This window comes from Littorina saxatilis, linkage group LG12 (assembly GCF_037325665.1).
Source record: "Littorina saxatilis isolate snail1 linkage group LG12, US_GU_Lsax_2.0, whole genome shotgun sequence".
Lineage (NCBI taxonomy): Eukaryota > Metazoa > Mollusca > Gastropoda > Littorinimorpha > Littorinidae > Littorina > Littorina saxatilis.
The window spans coordinates 45,965,233-45,983,868 of record NC_090256.1 but is presented as its reverse complement, the minus strand read 5'-3'; the positions used below and the strand labels follow the sequence as shown (position 1 = coordinate 45,983,868).

The 18,636-nt window shown below is 42.6% G+C and overlaps 1 protein-coding gene across 2 annotated transcripts in view; it reads left to right on the top strand.

Moving 5' to 3' along the window:
- The window catches only part of LOC138982065 (conoCAP-like), a 79,399-nt gene extending 62,778 nt beyond the window's left edge, over positions 1–16,621 (top strand). For both annotated transcript variants that reach the window (XM_070355289.1, XM_070355287.1), the window contains exons 2-4: positions 4,786–5,069; positions 11,635–12,241; positions 15,773–16,621. In XM_070355289.1, coding sequence (XP_070211390.1) covers positions 4,980–5,069; positions 11,635–12,234 — 690 coding nt within the window. In that variant the 5' untranslated portion in view covers positions 4,786–4,979 and the 3' untranslated portion in view covers positions 12,235–12,241; positions 15,773–16,621. The remainder of the gene's footprint in view (positions 1–4,785; positions 5,070–11,634; positions 12,242–15,772) is intronic.
- The last annotated feature ends 2,015 nt before the right edge of the window (positions 16,622–18,636 follow it).

Below are 18,636 nucleotides of genomic sequence, written 5' to 3'. Positions count from 1 at the left end.
TTAGTATTGCATAGTACTGTTAAAATAAAGCAATGAAAGCAACACGTCTAAAACATTTAACACAGACAAAGACGCAAACATACATGCCTGCTAATTTAGACATTGCTTGCACTGGCAGATAAAACTCGAATGGGTTGGTTGATGGACTGAGGTCCTTTTCTGTATCCATGTTTTTTACTTGTGTTCTTGGAATTACATGTATACGAATAGGAGGCTCAAGGCGGTCCCTAATTGAACCCGAAGTCGACTTCGCGAAAACTTTGCGAAGTTTTTGTTTTACCGAAAACTTAGTGCTACAGCTTCGTTTGGCCAGCTTCGCGAAGTAAACGTCGCGTTGTCGACTTCGTACTGGAAACTTGCATTCTCCCAGTAAGGTAATATATTGTACTACGTTGCAAGCCCCTGGAGCAAATTTTTGATTAGTGCTTTTGTGAACAAGAAACAATTGACAAGTGGCTCTATCCCATCACCCCCCTTCCCTCCGTCGCGATATAACCTTGAACGGTTGAAAACGACGTTAAACACCAAATAAAGACAGAAAGAAAGTCGACTTCGCCCGATTAAGGACAGGCTCTAGCTCCGTCTATGTCATGTATAACTTTGTTTGCCTGTCAAAGTTAACAGGGCTGGTACAAGGTGACAACAAAAACACATTTTTTTATTCACAAGATGTCATCGTAACATCTTGGGCCAATTGTTTACCACTTTGCATAAAATAACCGAAAAAGTGCAAACAAGGTGTCGTAACAAGCTCATGCAATGTGTAGGGCTGGACATGAGGCAACAGTTTTAATTGAAGCGTTCTGTCAAAATGATTCTAGGTATGGACAATCAAAGATTGACAGTAAAAGAACGGCTCAGCCACAGATCAAAAAGCAATCAATATTGTGTCATCACAAGCTTTGTAACGGTGTGAAAATGAATGTATTCAGTCATCGAGCGTGAAACAGCAGAAAATGAGGCGCAATTCCACAATGAAATAAAATACATTGAAAACCAAATCAGAATTCACGTGAATACAAAGATTTGGAAACAGAGCAAGAAGAAGGAGATGATAAAAATAGCAAATCAAGTTATCAGGCATAAACGATCCAACAACACGACGTGGCGCATTGACATAATATAATTACAGACACTGGGAATGAAAGCAAGCCTCACTTGAGATAAGTGAAAAACAAAAACAGAACAAAGCGAGTCATGCCAACAAACAAACAAACAAAACCTTGTCAAACCGACAAACAAACCAAAACCTTCGCTGTGGGTTTTTTTTTCTCTCTGTTTTTTTTCGTCCGCAAAGTGGACCAGCCAGACACAAAACCCCGACAGTCTTGAAGTCTCTTGATCTCTTCGGGGGACATTCTGGAGGCTCTCCCAGATCACTCAATTGATCTTCTTCACCAAATGTTGACCTGCGGCCAAAGAGCCGTGTTGACACAACAGTAGCAAACATTTGCCCCTGCCCACCGTCTCGCTTCACGCTTTTTGTCTTCTTGCACGGTTTCTATCTGCTCAACAGAAAGGCCTCCCACAAAAGCGGTTCCTCTGTCAGCCATGATCACAGAAGTGTCCTTATCGAGTTCCGGACGCAATCTTTTTTTTTGGGGGGGGGAACACTGATCGTCCTTTTGACATTGAAAGTCACACAGATACTATCGGACGACGAGCAGTGTTTGAAAGCTGGAACGGCAGGCAAAGTCGCGTTTGACATCTGTGGACAAAACAAGCACCAGGAATCAATCTCTAGGGCAAATCCATGATTTTAACACACACACTTGTATAAAAAATAAAATAAAAAAAGGAGTCCGCGCGTAGGTGTTCCAGATGTTCAGAATTTAAGGTTAAAAGACAGATCGCGCCAGATGTGTGTACACAAAAGTTGTAAAGCAAATGTCTCTGTGAAGATACCTTTGGGTTGAATGTTGTCTGTAGAGTTCCAATGTTACATTTAGTCAAGTTTTGACTAAATGTTTTAACATAGACGGGGAATCGAGACGAGGGTCGTGGTGTATGTGTGTATGTGCGTGTGTGTGTGTGTGTGTGTGTGTGTGTGTGTGTGTGTGTGTGTGTGCGTGTGTGTGTGTGTGTGTGTGTGTATGTGTATGTGTGTGTGTGTGTGTGTGTAGAGCGATTCAGAGAAAACTACTGAACCGATCTTCATGAAAGTTAACATGAGAATTCCTTTTTTTCTTTATTTGGTGTTTAACGTCGTTTTCAGCCACGAAGGTTAATATATCGCGACGGGGAAAGGGGGGGGGGGGGATGGGATAGAGCCACTTGTTAATTGTTTCTTGTTCACAAAAGCACTAATACAAAAAAAATTGCTCCTGGGGCTTGCAACGTAGTACAATATATTACCTTCCTGGGAGAACGCAAGTTTCCAGTACAAAGGACTTAACATTTCTTACATATTGCTTGACTAAAATCTTTACAAACATTGACTATATTCTATACAAGAAACACTTGACAAGGGTAAAAGGAGAAACAGAATCCGTTAGTCGCCTCTTACGACATGCTGGGGAGCATCGGGTAAATTCTTCACCCTAACCCGCGGGGGGGGGGGGGGGGGGGGGGTGAGAATTCCTGGGTATGATATCCCCGGACAAATTTTTTCATTTTTTCGATAAATGTCTTTGATGACGTTTGTTTGTTTGTTTGTTTCTTTGCTTATTGCCCAGCCGACCACGAAGGGCCATATCAGGGCGGTGCTGCTTTGACATATAATGTGCGCCACACACAAGACAGAAGTCGCAGCACAGGCTTCATGTCTCACCCAGTCACATTATTCTGACACCGGACTAACCAGTCCTAGCACTAACCCCATAATGCCAGACGCCAGGCGGAGCAGCCACTAGATTGCCAATTTTAAAGTCTTAGGTATGACCCGGCCGGGGTTCAAACCCACGACCTCCCGATCACGGGGCGGACGCCTTACCACTAGGCCGACCGTGCCGGTTTTGATGACGTTATATCCGGCATTTTGTAAAAGTTGAGGCGGCACTGTCACACCCTCATTTTTCAATAAAATAGATTGAAATGTTGGTCAAGCAATCTTCGACGAAGGCCGGACTTTGGTATTGCATTTCAGCTTGGAGGCTTAAAAGTTGATTAATGAGTTTGGTCATTAACAATCTGAAAATTGTAATTAAAACTATTTTTTCATGAAACGATCCAAAAATAATGTCATCTTATTTTTCATCATTTTCTGATTCCAAAAACATATAAATATGTTATATTCGGATTAAAAACAAGCTCTGAAAATTAAAACTAGGAAAACTATGATTGAAATTAAATTTCCGAAATCGATTTAAACACAATTTTATCTTATTCCTTGTCGTTTTCTTATTGCAAAAACATATGGATATGTTATGTTTGGATTAAAAACAAGCTCAGAAAGTTAAAAAGAATATATCTACAGAAAAGCGCGCTATCCTTCTAAACGCAACCGCTACTACGCTATACTGACTGACTTGTCAATTTCACTGCGCATTACACGTGCGGGGAACTGACGATGCTATACATTCTGGGTGAAAAAATGCAGTGCGTTCAGTTTCTCTCTGTGAGTTCGACAGCTTGACTAAATGTAGTAATATCGCCTCACGGCGCGACTTGGTTTTTACATTTAGTCAAGTTTTGACTAAATGTTTTAACATAGAGGGGGAATCGAGACGAGGGTCGTGGTGTATGTGTGTCTGTGTGTCTGTGTGTGTCTGTGCGTGTGTGTGTGTAGAGCGATTCAGACCAAACTACTGGACCGATCTTTATGAAATTTGACATGAGAGTTCCTGGGAATGATATCCCCGGATATTTTTTCTTTTTTTCGATAAATACTTTTGATGACGTCATATCCGGCTTTTGTAAAAGTTGAGGCGGCACTGTCACACCATCATTTTTCAATCAAATTGATTGAAATTTTTGTAAAGCAATCTTCGACGAAGGCCGGACTTCGGTATTGCATTTCAGCTTGGTGGCTTAAAAACTAATGAGTGAGTTTGGTCATTAAAAATCTGAAAATTGTAATAATTTTTGTTTTAATATAAAACGATCCCAATTTACGTTCATCTTATTCTACATCATTTCCTGATTCCAAAAACATATAAATATGTTATATTTGGATTAAAAACAAGCTCTGAAAATTAAAAATATAAAAATTATGATCAAAATTAAATTTCCGAAATCGATTTAAAAACAATTTCATCTTATTCCTTGTCGGTTCCTGATTCCAAAAACATATAGATATGATATGTTTGGATTAAAAACACGCTCAGAAAGTTAAAACGAAGAGACGTACAGAAAAGCGTGCTATGCAGCACAGCGAAACCACTACCGCGCTGAACAGGCTCGTCAGTTTCACTCCGTTATGCACAAGCGGCGGACTACGGTCATTGTGAAAAAATGCAGTGCGTTCAGTTTCATTCTGTGAGTTCGACAGCTACTTGACTAAATGTAGTAATTTCGCCTTACGCGACTTGTTTTTAATTGGAGTGAGGGGATTCTGATGAGGCTAGGTGAGGGGTGGGGGGGGGGGGGGGCTGGGCGGAGGTGGAAGAGTATATGGAGGAAGCACGAAGCTTCTGATGTTCAACCTTTCTCTCCCTCGCCACCTCTACCCCCCCCCCCCCCTTCTTTGCCATATATTTCTTTCTCTCTTTGGCCATTCACCCCATCCCTACCCCGTCAGGCATTGTCTTCATGAGATTCATCTTATACATTATTAACCTACTCTCACAAACATTTTGCTGAAGTCTGGATGATCACCAACGAGGGTGTCATTTCCTCTCTTTTCAGAAACCACAAGGGAACCAAAAGGTGCAAGACGAAAAGCCATAACCCGTCCAAGCTCGAAGAAGCGCGAAAACTTACGTCTGCTGTCTCCCATATCAGCATTTTAAAATCGTCCTCTACTTCCGTCTCCTTCCGGCTGCCAACAGGGTCGAATTGACATTTGAAGAAGCAGGTGATTGGTCAGTCCATCCGTCGTCATGGTCTCGCGAGGTCACGTGCTATACTGTCTCCTGCTGCCTCTTCTTGCTCAGGTCGCCGCCGAAGCCGAAGAACAGATTATCGCAGAGGTGAGTAACAGTTCTTTGTTTATGTCTGTTATGATCCTTCCTTTGTTCCTCCATCGCTTGCTTGCTTGCATTCTTTCTTGCCTGATTGTATGCTTCCTTCCTACCTACTTCCTTCCTTCTTATTATTATTATTATTATTATGGGGAGCTTATATAGCGCGAACCACAACTGTGCTCTCCGCGCTTTACATATTAATTTCTGCCGTTTGAAATGGAATTTTTTACAGACAGACAGACAAACAGACATTTTTTACACACAATATATAACGCATTCACATCGACCAGCAAACTTCAAGCCTATTAGGCGAACATTCACCTTTCACGGCCTATTATTCCAAGTCAAACGGGTATTTGGTGGACGTTTTTATCTATGCCAATACAATTTTGCCAGGAAAGACCCTTTTGTCAATCGTGGGATCTTTAACGTGCACACCCCAATGTAGTGTACACGAAGGGACCTCGGTTTTTCGTCTCATCCGAAAGACTAGCACTTGAACCCACCACCACCTTCCTTCCTTCCTTCCTCCCTTCCTTCCTACCTACTTCCTTCCTTCTTCCCTTCCTTCCTTCCTTCCTTCCTCCCTTCCTTCCTACCTACTTCCTTCCTTCCTCCCTTCCTTCCTACCTACTTCCTTCCTTCTTCCCTTCCTTCCTTCCTTCCTCCCTTCCTTTCTGCCTTTATTAATTCATTCCTCCTTCCATCTCCTCCTTCTTTCCTCCCTATTTTCCTCCCGTCCTCTCTCCTTCCCCTTCGTTTGTTCCTTCGTTCTTCCCTCCCTACCTTCCTCTCCCTCTTTCCTTCCTTTCTTCCTTCCTTCCTTCCTTTCTTCCTTCTTTCCTACCTTCCTTCATTCATCCTTCCCTTCCTTCCTTCTTTCCTTCCACCCTGCCTCAACCTGCCACCCTGCTTCCCTCTCTCCCTCCCTGCTATCATCCCTCGGTAATAAAGTTTTCGAGTTCGAGTTCGAGTTCCCTCTCTCCCTGCCTGCCTACCTGCCTTTTCTTGTATGTCGGTTGGTATTTGTCTTTGTCCCCATTTTGTCCTTTATTTCATATGTGTTTCCTCGCCAATTAAACTTCAGCAGGATATGTCACTTGAACTGCTTCGCTTCCATGATCGTGTACGATTAACAACTCTATCGATGGCCTAAGTTATTCAACCTCTTTAATTAAGGTTTATTTTTTTAATGCAGCTATACTTTAACCGATGATTAATAACAGGTTTTCTCGTTTGAACTTTATAGATCCGCGAGCCACGGCGATCTAGCGAGCGAAAGAAAGGAAGGAGGGGGGAAGGGGGAGGGGGAGAGATGTGGAGCAATTACACACCAATAATTGATTGCGAGTCTATCATATTGATGACAACTAGTATACATGCTGCAACCACGTGTACGTCGCATATGCGTCGAAGACCGCTATATTATGTCTTAACTGCCTTAACTCATCGTTTTACGGAGAAGACACGGAATGTCTAGAATCGACACAAAAGTCTTTAACATTTTCACCGAAGAAGGCGAATCAAGTTTCCTAACCGCATGCTTCGTCGAAAATTCCATCACGATCAGTTTAACAATGTGTTTTTGCAATTGCATTAGCAACGGCGCTGTCGGGAATTTTTATTTCTAGACCTAAATGTGATTTTTGTAGGTGTGGTTGACAACTCAGTGTGCATCAATCATTCATCGTTTTATCTTATGAAACGAAGAAATTAACTTACTTATGCTACTAAAGTAATAATCGAGATATGAAGTAGAAAAGAGAAGAAGAAGAGTGTTATGGGGTTCACGGGAAGGGTGGTGACCGTTAGTACTGAAGCACGACTGAGCAAGTTGTCAAACAAAAAAGTGAGGGAAAGAAAGAGAACGAGACAGACACAGAGAGTGACAGCGACAGAGAGAGAAAATAGAGACGGAAACACACACACACAGAGAGAGAGAGAGAGAGAGAGAGAGGAGAGAGAGAGAGAGAAGGAGAGAGAGAGAGAGAAGGAGAGAGAGAGAGAGATAGAGAGAGAGAGAGAGAGAGAGGGAGAGAGAGGGTATCTGCTGTGATCCTGGTCTATTTTAGGAAACCAGAGACGGAGATTTCTAGAAATAAGTATGTCTATGTGTACAAACATTCACTTCAAAAATAAATCTCGCATGAATCATAGTTGACGAAGTTGCACGATTAGTCATACATGAAAATGACGTCTGGCCGCCCCAGACGATATTTTTGTGATGATGTTGTCATTACTCAGCAATTTTTCAACGTAATGTGAATTAACGTTTGCCAACAATATTTTTCTCAAGTCGGGATGATTTGAGAGAAATGATTGTCGAAGGGGAAGGGAGTATGCGTGGGCGTAGAGGCCGTATGACGTCATTGGGGGGAGGGGGTGCGTCGGGGGAGAAGGGAGGTTAGTCGTGCGAAAGTAGGAAATAACTGCAATAGTCTGGGTGATTTTGCAAGTTTAGTCGAGGAACTGTGCAGCAGAAATACCCCAGGATGAAGACATTTTTTTCGAGGTTTTTATTTGGCCAGCTCGGAGAAGAGCGGTTCTATCGCATGACTCGCTAACCGTGTTAGTATTTACCATCGCGTGTGTCCCACGTACATAACTTTTCTGTACAACTCGTGTGTCTTGGCTAACCTGACAGGTTCTTGGTTATACACAGTTGCATTTCTCTGGCCAAACGGTACTAAAACGAGAGTAGGGGCTCAGTGATTAGGTGAGCAATGGAATAAAACTGAAATTCAGGCCAGGCACTGGGCTAATATAAATTTGGCGAAGCGACTACTTCACCAAGCTCGCTGCAAAAAAGCTTTAGCACTGAATATCGGTAAGAAGACTTTGCGAATTCTTTGCGGAGTCAACTTCGGGATCAATTTTGTCTTGTATCTATGCTCTCTCTCTCTCTCTCTCTCTCTCTCTCTCTCTCTCTCTCTCTCTCTCTCTCTCTCTCTCTCTCTCTCTCTCTCTCTCTCTCTCTCTCTCTCTATGTCTCTCCTCTATGTCTCTCTCTCTATCTATCTCTTTATGTCTCTCTCTCTCTCTGTCTCTCTCTCTCTCTGTCTCTGTCTCTGTCTCTCTCTCTCTCTCTCTCTTTCTCTCTCTCTCATTAGAACTTATAACTACCTCCTTTGATGTTTTATTTTACACGCATCCGACAGATTTAAAAGTACTTCATTATTTATATTAGGTACTTTACAGAACAAAAGATGAACGACTCACTTGAGGTAGGAACTCATTCAAATACAATTTACCTCATGATGGAAACACAGTGTTAATTACACCAAATATCGGTTGAAAGGACAGTGACACAGCTCTATGTTTGTCTGTCCGTCTGTCTGTCCGTCCGTCCGTCTGTCTGTCTGTCTGCCTGTCAACCTCCCTGCCTGTTCGTCTGTCTGCCCCTCTCTCTCTCTCAATCTATCTCCACTACACTCACACACACACACACACACACACGCACACACACGCACACGCATTATCTCCACTCTTGTGCGCTCACACATATACGCACACACGTGCACACACACACACACACACACACACACACAAACACACACACACACACACACGCGCGCGCGCGCGCATTATCTCCACTCTTGTGTACGTCCTTCTGACTTCTGACTTCATTATTTAACCTTAAAGGAAAACGTACTCTTGACCAGTGTCAGAAAACGACAACAGCCATCTCTAAAATACACACCCTGCAAGGTGTGAGCTGTTCCTCTGTGCGTTACCAATAGGTAGTCCAAAACACATCAGACCACATCAATAGGCGTGTTCATTATTGATGCATCTGTTGTAAAATATTTACTGTACATTGTCACTATCTATTGTTATCAGCTGGTGTCTTCCCGATGGAGCTTTGCGGGGTTTTCTAAAGCGGACATCATCCTTATTGTTGTGTTACCTGCGATTCTGTGAGATGAGCATTAATACCTGTGGCGCGTGACTGAATAGCTTTGAATTAAACTGAGCTTAGTCGCAGGGACTGTCTTTGTGAATGTGCTCACACACCCCCCCCCCCCCCCCTCCTCCCCCACCCTCTTCGTTGTTGATTTAAAAGCATTAGCTTTTGCAAAGTTCTGATTCCAAGTCTTATTCTGTGTGTCTGTCCGTTTGTTTGTTCTTCCTTTCCTCATCCGCTCTGTCTTTCTTTCGTTGTTTGTTAAAGGCACAGTGCAGCTCACAGCTTTCGTTTTGCGTTTTTGTTGCAGCTGAGTGCATTTACAGTTCAAAAATACTCCGATGGTGGTAAAACAAACCCAAAAGTAACCAACGACGACTTCTGTGAAACTCGACAGTTTCTTGTTCACGCGAGTGCATAAATTAACCTAGTTATTACGTGGTGTTTGGTCGGAGTTCGATTCAACTGAGTGATTCCGGCCTCCATTTTGTTTTACACAAACTCATGATGACGTCTGACATAGTTTGCTCGTGACGTGTATTTTTTGTGCATGATGTGGTGATCTACCTGATCTAAATTTAGATCCAAAAATAGGTCAAGAGCAGCCGGGTCCGAGTACAAAATTAATTCGTAAAAAAATCGCAGTTCTTGACTCTTTGGGTGCAAGTTAATGAAACTTGGTAGTTCTTCTAACGGATAGCTGCCTGAGGTATGACTAAAAGCCGCAGGGGCTCCGTGCACCTGGATTTGACAAGTTCAGTACCTTTAAGAGCTACCTTAACCCTCTGAATACCTATTTTACAACTTGTTTGATGTTTTATATCTGCTTGAATTCAAGAAACAGAAAAGAGTAGATTACGGAACGTATGCTACAAAACGGTCACAGACCCTATACTAAGGTCGACGTGTACCTCAATCTCGTTACCACTTGTCTTGCATTTCAAGAGTGTCATCCGCTTCATGCTCAATTGATTTGCTATGTAGCTCAATGACTAACGTTACAGACATAGGGGAAGGGCTCCTAATATGGACCGGCTATGGACCACCACCAACTAACGGCGCTAGAGCGCTCATAAAAGTTTTATTCGCTGTATTCACCCTCTTTGCATAACTTGCATATGTCAAAACAGTTGCAGAAACACAAATCTCAAAACCGTTAGGTTTTTTCTCTTTTTTCACTTTCGGCAGCGTTCACTCTAAATTTGCTGCCTAAAACGGACTCGTTTCTGTCTACAGCCAAAGCTTTTATCAAACAGAAATGGCTATATAATTATGACAGCTAAAACCGTATTTGTTACATTTTAGCAGTGTTGACCCCGAGTTTCTACTGCAAACAAAAAATAATAGCAAAATCTCAAAGTATGTGCGAGTCCCCTAATATGGACCACCTTCAACAAATCGAAGAAAATAAAAGCTAAAGGCTATTTTCATTAATTCATTAAGAAGCTTGCTGGTAATAACCTATAACTAGCCCTCGAGATTTAAAAAAAATGCAACGAAAAGTCTTCTTTTCGTGGAAGTTGATAATTTCACTTATTTTCACTCTGTTTTTGATAAGCTTCTTTAGTTTCCTGGTGTGCTTCAAATAATGCTCTCATCAACCCGAAACAGATAAATCTAGAGCATATTTTAATTAGGCTGACTTGTACACTAAGTTGTATCATGTTATTTTGAAATATAGGGGGCTTTTTACAGTGATTCGTGAAGGCCGCTTCACTGGTCCATATTAGGCGCCCAGGCTCCTAATATGGACCCTTTGTGATTTTTTCTGTATTTAATTTTTGCTGAATGTGTATCAAAGCTATTTTACTCTAATTAGGCCTAACGGTTCACCTAAGAAAGAAGGACTACCAAACACAAAATGAAACTTCTTTGCACGAAAACAATATAGTTATCAGCAATAAACAAAAAGTGGTCCATATTAGGGGCCCTTCCCCTAATAATTCTTCTCGCGTAACCGATGCGACTCACCATCTGAGATCTGGCCAGGGTTTTACATGGAAAAGGCCATGCCTCCCTCCACGTGGACACATACCCCCCCAAAAAACAGCCTGGCTGCATTCAATCAATATCAATCAATATGAGGCTTATATCGCGCGTATTCCGTGGGTACACTTCTAAGCGCAGGGATTTTTTTTATGCAATTTATATCGCGCACATATTCAAGGCGCAGGGATTTATTTATGCCGTGTGAGATGGAATGTTTTTACACAATACATCACGCATTCACATCGGCCAGCAGATCGCAGCCATTTCGGCGCATATCCTACTTTTCACGGCCTATTATTCCAAGTCACACGGGTATTTTGGTGGACATTTTTATCTATGCCTATACAATTTTGCCAGGAAAGACCCTTTTGTCAATCGTGGGATCTTTAACGTGCACACCCCAATGTAGTGTACACAGATTTGTAGCAGATTAAGAATTTGTATTTAGTTAATTCCGTAAAAGCGACTTGTGTCAATCTACAAAATGTATTCGTCAAAACTCTGCACAGGAAGCAGTCAGTGTGTTGATTTGTGGTACATGACCAAGGAGGGATGGCCTTAATTATCACTAAAAAAAAAATATATATAAAAATAAAAGCATGGCCAAAGCTTAGATGGTGAGCCAAAATCATTAACACTTGTACCGTTAAGCTTAATTAATCCATGATGTCATGGCAGGTGATGAGCCGCAGCCACGAAGCGTCCGACAGCAGCCGGAGTAGCGGTTCTTCAGATCGCCACCTCCTCCCCAACCCCCTGCCCCCCTCCCTTCTCCTGCAGCTGCTGCACTCAGGGGCCCTCCAGCTGCAGCAACAGCACAACGACGACGCCAACAACGGCGATTACAGCAGCAGCGAAGACACCGAGGACGACGCCAACATGGCAGCGGAGGAGATGCCCAAACGCGTCTTCTGCAACGGCTTCACTGGATGCGGGGGCCGACACCGGGACCGCAGCCGACGACAGGAAATTTACGGCAAGCGACTCATCCCCGTCCTCGTCAAGCGACCTTTCTGCAACAGCTTCGGTTGTTACAACGGCAAGCGCTCCTCCATCGCGGCATTCCCCGTCACCAACGGCGGCCCGGCAGCGCGCACCTTTCGGGCACGCACCATGGCTCGGGCGCTGGGAATCGCGGGCGACGAGGAAGAGCGTGCCCCGCGGGTGCCAGGCAAGCGACTGTTCTGCAACGGTTACGGGGGGTGCCGGGGCGGCAAGCGATCCCTCTACTCCCCCTGGTTGAAGCAGATGAACAGCGTGGCTGAGGGGCGGCGGTGATCGTGTGGTGAGTTACGTGGAGGACTTACGGATGTAGATTAGGCCAAGAAACACAAATCAATTTTCCCGATTCCCCGACCGACCCTGAATCCCGAAACCGATTTTCTTACGCCCCTGGTCGTTCACCAAGGTTTTTTTTCTAGATTTCATACTGCATAAACAAGAACTCCCAAAAATGAAAGAAAAATGTTAATTGTGTACTAGATCTCACGACTCAGGCTTATTCGGGACTTCAAACAGAATTAATAACAACCCTCCAAACAATTGAAATATCTTCGCTGTAGAAAAGTTTTGAGTTGTGAGTGTGTGTGAGTGTGTGTGTGTGTGTGTGTGTGTGTGTGTGTGTGTGTGTGTGTGTGTGTGTGTGTGTGTGTGTATGTGTGTGTGTGTGAGTGTTGCAGCACATAGGAGAATTGAGTGTTATTTCTTAGAATGTTCGATGTCCTTTCGTTTGCCTGTAGGTCTACGTGTCAGAGTCAGTCAAGGTGAAAGTATTACAGTGGTAAATGCAATGGGAACTAGCACCAGACGTCCATACGTTTCAGTTATCTTCCCATTACAAGTATTGATAATTCAGCTTCATAAAGCGAGGGAAAACAAAGGTCTACTTTACTAGGGATGTCCTCTCATCGGAGGAGCTTTACACAACAGGTATCAATGTAGTGTTTGTTTGTTTGTTTGTTTGTTTGCTTAACGCCCAGCCGACCACGAAGGGCCATATCAGGGCGGTGCTGCTTTGACATATAACGTGCGCCACACACAAGACAGAAGTCGCAGCACAGGCTTCATGTCTCACCCAGTCACATCATTCTGACACCGGACCAACCAGTCCTAGCACTAACCCCATAATGCCAGACGCCAGGCGGAGCAGCCACTAGATTGCCAATTTTAAAGTCTTAGGTATGACCCGGCCGGGGTTCGAACCCACGACCTCCCGATCACGGGGCGGACGCCTTACCACTAGGCCAACCGTGCCGGTATCATTGTAGTGTGATCCTGTCCGCTGCACACCACATTGCATTTTTTTCTGTTCATGGAGAATTAATCATCCACATGCAATTAAGTCGCTGGTGGTTTGTTTGGACATGTCAATTACTTATGTCAATTACTTGTGACGGGCTGACCGACCCATGGTAGCATACGAGCCGCGCACGCGTGTGCTTCTGTGAGTGTGTGTGTGTGTGTGTATGTGTGTGTACCTCTGTGTGTGTCTGTGTCTGTCTGACTGTTTTTCTGTCTGTCTATTTGGTTGTCTGTCTGTCAGTCTTTTGGTTGATCCGTCCGTCCGTTCGTCCGTCCGTCCATCCGTCCGTTTGTCCATCCGTCCGTCCGTCCGTCCGTCTCAGTGTCTGTCTGTTATATGTATAACTAAATGACTGTTGCGGTGCCCAACAATCAGCAGTAAATCACGTCAGCTTCCTGCATTTGCTGGAGACACCAAGTTTCTGCGTGCATACACATAAAGCATGGCACACACTGCTTTTGTTTGTAATTACAGCCTGATTGAATAATTTACGTGTTAAAATCTCCCTAATCGCCCACTCCCCGCTAACTTCATCAAACTTGTTATCTAAATAAAAAGTAATTGATTGTTTCATATCTCTGCTTTCCAACCGCACTGAGACAACATGCTACAATGATTTTCCTCTTGCTAGGACCATCAATATTTCAAGCATGCAAAGTGCAGGGCACGTAGCCTATCTCAGAGCTGTATGGTTTCTTTTTAAGTGCGGGTGGTACACTCAATGTCAGTTGAAAACAAGAATCAAGATGTCACTGTCATAAATCAAAGAAAACTGCCCAACAGCAGTTAATTTTCCCAACCGACATGTTGAGCACATGTACTTTTTGTTCACACACACACACACACACACACACACACACACACACACACACACACACACACATACACACACACACACACACACACACACACACACACACACACACACACACTCACACACACAAAAGCCTCCCTTTGTTTCTACATTCGCCTGAAAATCTCAATTTTACGCCCATTTATTAACGCTTTGTCGTTGTTGATTTGTCGGCGTACTGGACGTTTCTACGGTTCACATTCTCACTCTCCCCCACTACCTCCCTCGCCCATTTATCCGCTAGTGTTTTCCTCCTCTGAAAAGTATAATTATACAATGTCGCATTCTCTGGAAAGAACTAAATCAGTTGCGCAAGAGTGTCCTCCCCTTGTGTGACGCGCCATGATGTTTTTGTTCAGCCATTGCCTTTCGTAACGTCCTTGTCTCCTCTGTATGCCTTCAAGGGCTTCACTGCTTTTGGTAGACGGGCGCAGTGGCGTGGTGGGTTAAGAGTGGAGATTTTTCCGATCTCCCAGGTCAACTTATGTGCAGACCTGCAAGTGACTTAACCCCCTTCGTGTGTACACGCAAGCACAAGACCAAGTGCGCACAGAAAAGATCCTGTAATCCATGTCAGAGTTCGGTGGGTTATAGAAACACGAAAATGCCCAGCATGCCTCCCCCGAAATCGGCGTATGCTGCCTGAATGGCGGGGTAAAAACGGTCATACACGTAAAAATCCACTTGTGCTAAAAACATGAGTGAATGTGGGAGTCTAAGCCCATGAACGAAGAACTTGAAGAAGAAGAAGAAGACTGCTTTTGGTGAGTCGTGTTGATGATCAAGTGCAGCATTATCCCCCAATCATCTTTGGATTTTTTTCTCCTTTGTTAGAAGATTTCATGATTTAAAACGTATTTCGTTGGGGCTGTACTTGCATCTTCAGCACGGGTTAGCCCACGAGCGATTAGAATTGTTGGGTACTTTAGCATGAACAGTATCCGATCGCTCTAGGGTCAGGTGCATTTGCGAGTAAACACAGACAACAACAACAAAAAGCGGTGTTTTTGAAGGGCATTGTTAACGTGTAGAGGATGGTGAAATGTCTTTATGACGGCAGATCAGTGGCTGAGGTCATTATAAACATGTATAGCTGAAACGAAAAGAAACACGAAGGAAGGAGCATTTTCAAAGTCAGCACCTCAAGGAAGAACGTATATATATCAAGAGAAAAGTAGAAAAATGAAATAAACCCAAACAATGCCTTTAAAAAATGGAGGGGGCGGTGAAGGGGGAGAGGGGGGGGGGGGGGTTGTCAACCTCAAACTTTTGTTTTGATTTACTTTTCAAGCGCTGAAGAAAAAATATAAACAGCAACGTTTAAAGCTTTTGAATTCTTTCCTATTTAGAGAGTACTCGAGGGAAAAATTCGGTAGCGATTGCAAATTTTGTTTATGTAATGTCAAGTTATGATCCAAACTACGTTTAATGAATTAAAGCTTTAAAATTAATACCCTTCTTATAGAGTACTGATCAAAAACACATATGATAGATTTATAAGCTGTAAACTTCTAACATCATTGTAATGTGCAAAAGAAGATATCGTATGTTCAATGATAATGTGCGAAAGAAGAGAAATTTGATCGGGTTAAAGTTCTTGTGTATTTCTTATCTGTTGAAATGCATCTTTACCTAATAATTGTGTTTCTTTATTTTTGCAGATGTTGGTGATCAGTCAGTGTTGGATGATGGTTGAGACGATAACAGAAACAGAATGTGTCAGGAACACGCTTTCTACAAGCATACGCTTTTGAAGAAGCGCTAAAGTTAAACTATTGACTCATTAATTACTTTGCAAGGAATGCAAATCAGTGCTGCTACAATTAACTGTAAACATAGAATTGTTGGTTGATTGTATTGTTGGTTTGTATTATCCAAAAATAATAATATGGTATTACCGCTGCACTCACACACACACACACACAGTCGCACTTAAAAACACGCACACTTGCACACACCTATACATACAAACACACGCAAACATGAATACATACACAAACAAACAAACACACATACACACTAACACACACCCTCTTACACACACACACACACACACACACACACACACACACACACTCGCGTGCGCACACACACTCACACACACACACACCATTGAAGTGTATTACTTTTCATGGATAACACTCACCACAAGAACACAAATAGTTATATTCATCACTTGGTGTGCTACATACATTCTAAAGTCAATATGTTAACTTCACGGTCAAGCAAATAGAAACTGTGTTACATGTACAAAGTGTGTGTTATGTTGACAAAAACACCTACAACAGAGATAATCCAGCAAATATAATATTTTTGTTTTATCAGGAATACGCGTTGTTGATCTTTTTCCTGACTGGTGTTCTTTCGTGAAGTCTTTTCTGTGTAAGACGTGTGTATGTACTCTTTTCTCAATGCAGTTATAGATGCAAAAACAAACATGAAGAATTAGAAGAAGACAACGGAGCTGATGGGAGGAAGGTGGATTGATAAAATAAAGTTATGAACAACAATGTCGGTTTGTCTGTTTGCCTGTCTGCCTGTCTCTCTCTGTCTCTGTCTCTGTCTCTGTCTCTGTCTCTCTCTCTCTCTCTCTCTCTCTCTCTCTCTCTCTCTCTCTCTCTCCGAGGCTCTCTCTCTCTCTCTCTCATCGTGCGTGCGTGCTTGCGTGTGTGATTGCGTACGTGCGTGAGTGCGTGCGAGTGTGTGTGCGTGTGTGTGTGTGAAAAACACGGGGTGGATTGCCTTGAAAGATCAGCGCAATAGAAGCAACCACTGTTATTTGTGTTTATTATTGAAGGAAAGTTATGAGTTGTATGTCACACACACACACACACACACACACACACACACACACACACACACACACATATATATATATATATATATATATATATATATATATATATGTATATATATATATATATATATGTAAACTATAATAATGTATAATATATATATACGCGCACACAAACTCACAGACGGCGGACAAAACACACACACACACACACACACACACCCGTCACACACATTAACGTACACGAAAACATTGTGACTTTGAGAACAGTTTTAGAAAGATAAAAGCATTCGACAAGATTACTTTTGGTTATTTAATTTAGTAGGGGAAGGGCTCCTAATATGGACCGGCTCCTAATATTGACCACCTCCTGTTCTGACAAACTAACGGCGCTAGAGCGCTCAAACACGTTTTATTCGCTGTATTTACCCTCTCTGGATAACTTGCACATGTCAAAACAGTTGCAGAAACACAAATCTCAAAACCGTTAGGCTTTTCCAGTTTTTTTCACTTTTGGCAGCGTTCACTCTAAATTTGCCGCCTAAAACGGACTCGTTTCTGTCCACAGCCAAAGCTTTTATCACACAAAAATTGCTACATATGACAGCTAAGACCGTATTTGTTACATTTTAGCAGTGTTGAACCAGAGTTTCTACTGCAAACAAAAAATAATAGCAACATTTCGAAGTATGTGCGAGTCCCCTAATATGGACCACCTTCAACAAATCGAAGAAAATAAAAGCTAAAGGCTATTTTCATTAATTCAGTAAAAAGCTTGCTGGAAATAACCTATAACTAGCCCTCGAGATTTAAAAAAAAATATAACAAAAAGTCTTCTTTTCGTGGAAGTTGATAATTTCACCTATTTTCACTCTGTTTTTGATAAGCTTCTTTGGTTTCCCTGTGTGCTTCAAGTAATGCTCTCATCATCCCGAAACAGATAAATCTAAAACATATTTTAATTAGTCTGACTTGTACACTAAGTTGTATCATGTTATTTTGAAGTACAGGGGGCTTTTTACAGTGATTCGTGAAGGCCGCTTCCCTGGCCCATATTAGGCGCCCAGGCTCCTAATATGGACCCTTTGTGATTTTTTTCTGTATTTAATTTTGGCTGAATATCTATCAAAGCGATTTCACTCTAATTAGGCCTCACGGTTAACCTAAGAGAGAAGGACTACCAAACACAAAATGAAACTTCTTCGCAAGAAAACAAGCTAGTTATTAGCATGAAACAAAAAGTGGTCCATATTAGGAGCCCTTCCCCTACATGTAAACTATGCACAAATGGTGACTGTAATAAGTGAGATATATAGCCTTCTCTGAATACAATTTACAGCTTACGAGATATTGAAGTAGTTTGTTGTAATCCCGCTCATTGAACTGGTCAGCATAAAACAACATCCAGTATGGAATCATAATTGACAATGGACAGAGAAGAAAATTTCAGTCAGCGTTTCCTCTCAAAAGAGAGGAGTTTATACATGTACCAAGACGTGACACAAATAAACTTCGGGGTTTGTCGGCCAAGAAAATGGCTCCGTCATCTCTAAATAATTAGTAGCTGTTAACAAGAGAAAACAAAAGCAAAATTTGTATTGAAAGATAATGAAAATCATCAAACGATTACATCTTTAAGGAGGAGAGCTAGCCAGACAGAGAGACAGGCAAGACAGGCAAGCAGGCAGACACACGGGGTCTGATTGGCACCGTACCGCCAAATGACTGCCG